Source organism: Limulus polyphemus, unplaced genomic scaffold (genome assembly GCF_000517525.1).
Source record: "Limulus polyphemus unplaced genomic scaffold, Limulus_polyphemus-2.1.2 Scaffold5, whole genome shotgun sequence".
In the NCBI taxonomy this organism is placed as follows: domain Eukaryota; kingdom Metazoa; phylum Arthropoda; class Merostomata; order Xiphosura; family Limulidae; genus Limulus; species Limulus polyphemus.
This window is the reverse complement of record NW_013665615.1, coordinates 320,379-327,406: the sequence shown is the minus strand read 5'-3', so window position 1 is coordinate 327,406 and position 7,028 is coordinate 320,379. Positions and strand designations below refer to the sequence as shown.

At 35.4% G+C, this 7,028-nt stretch overlaps 1 protein-coding gene across 1 annotated transcript; it reads left to right on the top strand.

The window, feature by feature from the left end:
- The first annotated feature begins 2,881 nt into the window (after positions 1 to 2,881).
- Positions 2,882 to 4,892, top strand: LOC106472684 (heterogeneous nuclear ribonucleoprotein 87F-like). Its single transcript, XM_022379958.1, has 3 exons — positions 2,882 to 3,014; positions 3,535 to 4,103; positions 4,391 to 4,892. The coding sequence occupies exons 2-3, from the start codon at positions 3,565 to 3,567 to the stop codon at positions 4,890 to 4,892; spliced, it is 1,041 nt and encodes a 346-aa protein (XP_022235666.1). The 5' UTR covers positions 2,882 to 3,014; positions 3,535 to 3,564.
- Positions 4,893 to 7,028: the final 2,136 nt, after the last annotated feature.

Below are 7,028 nucleotides of genomic sequence, written 5' to 3'. Positions count from 1 at the left end.
AGTGGACACGTCATTGTGACTAAAAGCCTGTTCAACAAAGGTCTGCTTTGGAAGTAAGAAATGTGTGATATTTTCAAGATCTACAAGCCTCTCTAATTACATTCATGTTGTAAATGGTGCTTTAGGAAAGAGTGTCACTATTTAATAACTTAATTTTTTGTAACATTAAGCTGGGCGCAGGCTGGTTCCATAGTAAAGTTCTAGATTTCGGAGCTGGAGAGCCAGGTCCAAATCCCTGCTATATCACAAAATATCCCCCTTACTTAAGCTATGGGTGCGTTATAAGAATAAGAGTAAATCCCTTAGCGTGAATGGTGGATGGTAGGATGCTGCTGACTGGTTGTCTCCTCTCCGGCCAGTAGTTCAAAATTAGGGCCGGTATCAGATAGCCTTAGTAGCTGTTATATAAATACAAATATACATACTATTCGATACAAAGCTACAGAATGGGCTACTCGGTACATATAATGATTTTTCATTGCAAAAAATGCATTTAAATAATATTCAGCATTTAGGATGAAAAAGCATAATTGTGGCAGGTAGATATATTTACTCACGATTTAAGAGGTTCTTTAAATTAAACTGTAAGCATGGCTTTTTTAAGAATAAGCAAGTTTAGCCTTGAGGATAAAACCACTATTTAGCAACTACTTGTAGGCACTTCGTGTTGTGATTTAAGGAGAAAAAAATTGCTTTTTTCTTAAACTTTAAAGCCCTGAAACAGCTAAGTATTACGATTTTTGTGACCGGGTAGATATCACACTGTCACAACTTTGTTATTGTTTCATATTTGTGAATAATTATTGTTTCTTTTGGAAGAACGGGGTAACCGTTCCTAGGTGGGCCAGCGGTAAGTCTACGGACATACAATACTAAAATCCGGGGTTCGATTTCCTGCGGTAGACACAGCAGATAGTTCAATATGGCTTTTGAAGGAAGTTATAACAATATATATATGTATTATTTCTTGTTCTTGTTTAAGTGCAGTTCCAATTTGTCGAACTAGGATTTACGGATTAAATGTGTTGTTTTCAAAGCTTAATATTTGATTTTTTTATTCGTCTTCCACAGATGTTTTATTTTGATATTTGCCCTTTATTCGACAATCTTTTAAAGCGTTGAGGTGTTTCAGGAATTTGAATTTTCAACCTAAACAGCACCTTATACGGGTGCAGTTTAAGTGGCCAGGTCAGAGTCCCCTAGGATATAGAAATAGCCGTCCCTAATTTTCAAGTACTGACTAGAAGGAGAAGGTAGTCAACCTGTAGCACCCACCGCCACAAGAGATTTGTCCGGTTTGTTAATCGAATAACAGGATAGACTGTCACTTTTATACGCGCCCACAATTCAATGTGATCAGTAGCATCACATCTCGAACCTCAGCTCTTTCGATGCACATCCCGACACGCTAACCACTAGGCCCACGTAGTTCTTAGTATTTCAGAAAACCGGTATTGTAAGCTACTTTCAAAAACATGTTACATCCTTCACCGAGACAGCGGTAAGTCTATGGATCCATAACGCAAAAATCCGGGGCTCGATTCCTTGCGGTGGACACAACAGATAGCCCAATATGGCTTTGCTTAAACACACAAAAAACACATTGTTGCAAGTTATTGCTTTAACATTAAATGCGTATGAAAATATTATAAAATTTATCAATGTGTTTGATGTTTTGTTTTTAATATTAGTTCATTCATATATAAAGTTTGGGCAACCAGTTAAATGAAAGAAAACATCCTTATAAAAGATCACATAATGATGATATTTTGTTTAGGATACATTTTAGCCAAATCAGTTTACCATGCTGTAACCCTGGTAGAAAAAAAAAACATCTTAATAATTCCAAAACATTAAAATTGATCAATAAACTTAAATTTTATACATTCTCAGAAATACCATAATAAAAAAATTCCCAAATAAGAAACTCACAAACTTAAAATTTAATATGATATAAATCAATTTCATTTTAATTCATTTTTCGTTTACAATTTAAATGAACTAATTGCATTAGGTATTATTTTAGAAATTTCTGATCTTGTTCATATTACTTAAAACGTAAACAGCTGGTAATCATATCGATATGATAATGTGTATCGGAAATAAATAAGAAGCTCAATATCTCTTATTTCTTGTATCTATCACTTTAATAGATATAAGTCTATTCTTTTTCCCTACATTTCAAAGTTAGATGACATATAAGGCTATTGATCATTTTTCTTTATTGTTTTTGTATTTTACAATACAGTTATGCCAAAACTGTAATTTACTGTGCGGTATCGTATTAACATTCATTAAATGAAACTGACAATAAATTTTCAAATTGATCAGAATATTTATGTATTTCTACTGTTATTTGGCTTAGTAAGTGGTTTATTTCATAATGTAGCTTATGTCAAAAATATCGAGAAAGAAATATTTTGTAATACATGATGACAACATTTTATTTCTGCTTTTTACTATAGATACTCATTTCAAACAAGTAAGTCATTTTTCTTAACTTACGAACATGTTTCAATACAGCCTGTTCTATTGCGATATTTTACAGGAATAAAATTTTCGTTGAACCTTTTTTGAAATTTTCTAGTGCACAGTCAGCCATCTCATACTTGCTTGTGTTAGTCCTTTCACATATACACCTAGTATTACGAGATGTTTTGAAACGGCTAAGTACGTGACTCTGAAATGCACAACAAAGCGCAACACGTCATTTATCAAAAGCGGTAGTTAAGTAGGCTCACACAGGCCACAGAACTATTTAGGCTAGCAGTGAACTGGGTCATTGGCTCGCAATGAACTTGACTGCTCTTCAGGGCATCCGTACCTCCTGGAAACATCAATTGGTCTGTCCTACCGAACTGTTAGTTCCGGAAAGTTTGAAAACTCCAAAAATATCAGTTTGCTTTTTATATTTACAGTATTCTAAAGTAGTGAAATGGATTAATGTCGGTAAACTACTCACAGAGCGCGCTGCGAACAGTAAGCACGTTGTCATCGAGCCGAAGGAGGTACAGGTAAGAGAACAAGGTTACTTGCCGAACTGGGTCTAGAGCACTGTTCGCCATTTAGGTCAGAAGCTGGGAGTATTTAAACCTGTGTTAGAAGTGAAGAAGCTAAGTCAGCTTCTAGAAATCGTAACGTACACTTGTTTAGTGGAAGTTTTTCTGTAGTATTACCTGCACTGTGTTTTGCCTGGTGAGTTTAAAACTGCTCATTGTACAGTTAGATAATACCACATTTTTTTTATTCAGCCCATTTGGAGTAGTAGTAGTATTTACTAATATAAATATACGATAGGTAACAAAGTTTTAATACATAAACGTTCTCTTTTAATAATTGTTACAGGGTAAACACAAAACAAAGATGAAATTGTGCAAGCAACTTTCAAATGGACTATCTACCTATTTTTCATCTCTTTTAGAACATTGTAATATTACCTAAGTCGTATTGAATAAGGTATTCAAAGGAATTAAAATAAGATTAAATATTTGTTTATTCTCTTTGCTGAATTTCACATTTTCCTGATATTTCTAGGTCTAGAGGCCCAACTAGCCTTTCTGCAACATGAAGGCTAGACCGATACATTGCTTGTTAATCCAGACCCTGGTCGGATTAGTTCTTATATGCACAGTACAAGGTGATGGACACGGCTGGAAAAAACCGCTTAAGACTGTATATAAGACAATTAAAGTGCCTCACCCTGTGCCTTTTCCTCACCCTGTTCCCATCCATAAACCTGTTGCTGTTCCACATATTATTCACATCCCTCACAAGGTCCCCATTCCTGTAAAAGTACCTGTCGTGAAAACAATTCCTAAGATTGTACCAGTAGCTAAGCCAATCCCCATTCCTAAGCTGGTGGCAATAGGAAAGCCAATACCGATTGGACTTCCTGTGCCTGTGCTTAAAATCCATCCTGTGCCCATTGTAAAGACTGTCTCTGTCCCTAAGCATGTCCCTGTTCCACACCCAATAAAAGTTCCACACTATGTGCCTGTACCAATTCACAAAGTCATCAAGATCCCTAAACCTTTCAAAGTACCAGTTAAAGTTCCTGTCTACAAATATATCATTGTGAAGAAGCCTGTAGAAGTCCCTGTTCCGTAAGTATACTTACATAGCTATAGTTACGTATAAATAATATTTATATAGTTACCTAATATTATGTTGACTGCGGTCAAAAATTCGTTGATGCATATTATTTTATGTGAAATAATACAAAACTTTCATTTTCAAAATAATAAACCGTTGCAGATACAGAATAGTAAAATCTAAAACTTGTTTAAAATGATTCAAGCAAATCAAATTAATTGCCAACGTTTCCGCCAAAAATGTTTTTCTTCCTGGGTGATTACATTTTAATGCAAATCATATTTTGTTCCTTTTTTAGAGTGTACATCAAGAAACCATCTTATGGTCATGGTGGAGGGCACGGAGGTGGAGGATATGGAGGAGGTGGTGGGCACGGAGGTGGAGGATATGGAGGAGGTGGTGGTCATGGCGGTGGAGGATATGGAGGAGGTGGTGGCCATGGCGGTGGAGGATATGGAGGAGGTGGTGGCCATGGCGGTGGTGGAGGTTTTGGAGGAGGCCATGGTGGTGGAGGGTATGATTTAAGTTATGGTGGAGGAGGACATGGAGGTGGTGGATATGGCGGTGGAGGAGGACATGGAGGTGGTGGATATGGTGGTGGAGGAGGACATGGAGGTGGTGGATATGGCGGTGGAGGAGGACATGGAGGTGGTGGATATGGTGGGGGAGGAGGACATGGAGGCGGTGGAGGAGGAGGATATGGTGGTGGAGGAGGACATGGAGGTGGGGGATATGGTGGTAGTGGAGGCTTTGGTGGAGGGGGTCACGGTGGAGGAGGCTATGGTGGTGGTTGGGATTGACATTATTTTGATCTTTGACGTCAGAAAAAATGTGAACTGTAATCGTTAACAATGCTGGTTTGATTAACGGCTGCGCCATCAACCAGGTTATGTTGGCTCAAAACACAATAGTCTGCGACTCGTAGTCTCATCCTCCTGACAACAACAAAACAAATGTATATATTTTTATGTGATTGTGTTGTCTTTTATTGTATTTTAACTCAACGTCAATGGGATTGATTCCCACATTTTTTTGACATTAAGTATTTTAACATAATATTAACTTATGTATATATCTCATTCTTTCAACGACTGAGGAACTTGAGTTTTCAAGTGGAATTGTAAGCAACTTATTTTTGTAAAATTATCATACCTCATTAGTAAAACGATGGTAGATGATTTATAAAAGTCGTAATTTTATTTGTCTTAGATTACCTTGTAAGCATTAATAGTGTGAATAAAGGAAATTTGACGTATTTATTGTTGTTTGTTTGTGTTTTTCAACTGCACGTAACGTTTCTTCGTTCCTGCTAAAACTAAAGATTTCCATAAAAGGTTGACGTACTATCGCGTGTAATGTGTGCAATAAGATTGCGTTTTATTAATTATTCTAAAGATACATTACTTAATGTTAACTTCTTTATATTCTACATCTCACCAAGAGAATAACGCAAACTAATAGTTTCATATTTTTGATTTTAAAACACTTATTTAAAACATGATAGTAATGGTAAGTCTTAGATTCTGAAGCAAAGACAAGCTCATAAAAGACAAAAACAAATATTAAATATATCTGTGTTGTAATAACCAGTTATTGTACCTAGTTTTATATTTTGTTACACTACATTGTGTGCGTATTTTGATAGCAACTTTATTTATATACCGCATCACAAGTTATTTATATGTTTACCTTAAACAGTTTCTCGGTTCACAATGGTTAGCAAAAGTTAAGCTTTTAATTAAAATATTCTGAAGCAACACTTGTAGAAAATGTATCTATTATAGGTCCGTTTCTCGACAAAATGTACATTTCATACACGATCATGCTAAATAGGTGACACATAAAACCTGTATATTTTCAAAACATAGTAAATACGATCCAATTTTAGTAAGATTATAATAATTTGAATGAACATGCGCGTTCATTGCATTTATCTCCGCTGTAAAGTTCGGTAAAAGATACATTTTATTTTTGACTTTTAATATTAAGAAGAAAAAGTTCAAAATCATTTCGGTCATATACTCTGATCTACAGAATACTATAATTGTCTAAGTATTCAGAATGATGAACAAAAAAACTGGAATTAGTTCAACCCTTATTTACGTTATAGACTGTTGTAACAAAAATTATAATAGGCTTACTTGGTTCTACCACCCACGTCTTGGTGAATCGCTGATAAAGCTGAGGGCTTCCTACGCTAAAGTGTGGGTTGTGATACCCGCGGTGGGCAGAGCAAAGACAGCGTATTATGTAACTTTATGATTAACAATAAACAAACAGGTATTTTCTTATTAAATTAGATATCAAGACATTGGAACTAGAAATAAGCTCATGAAATCTACTTGTCTAGAGGTTTTGATCTCTAACTTCAGATAAAGTTTGTTTGTTTGTAATTAAGCACAGAGCTACACAATGGGCTATCTGTGCTCTGCCCACCACGGGTATCGAAACCCAGATTCTAGCGTTGTAAGTCCGCAGACATACCGCTGTGCCATTGGGGTGTTACTTCAGATAAATATTAAAATTTGTTTGTTTTAACGCAAAGCTACACGATAGGATATCTGTGTTCTGTCCACCAGAGGGAATCGAAACCCGAATTTTAACTTTGTAAGTCATTATACTTACTGCTCACTCACTGGGCGACAAGTATTAAAAGAATGACACTGTGTAATCAAGAATACATCTTTAAAAGAAAAAAACATAAAATGAGAAAATAAATTTTCTGAAAGCAATGGATTAAAGACTAGATGATGTATTTTTCAGATGTTTAAAACACTTTATGCTTGATTTACAGAAAAAGTCTTTTTTTTTTTCATGAATACGACATATAACCCAGAATACTTATGAAATCGGTATTATCGTCAGGCTTGTGTACCATGAATTAAAAAATTCAAGTTGTATAATATTTTGAAACAGAAAACAAAGTCTTATCAAAG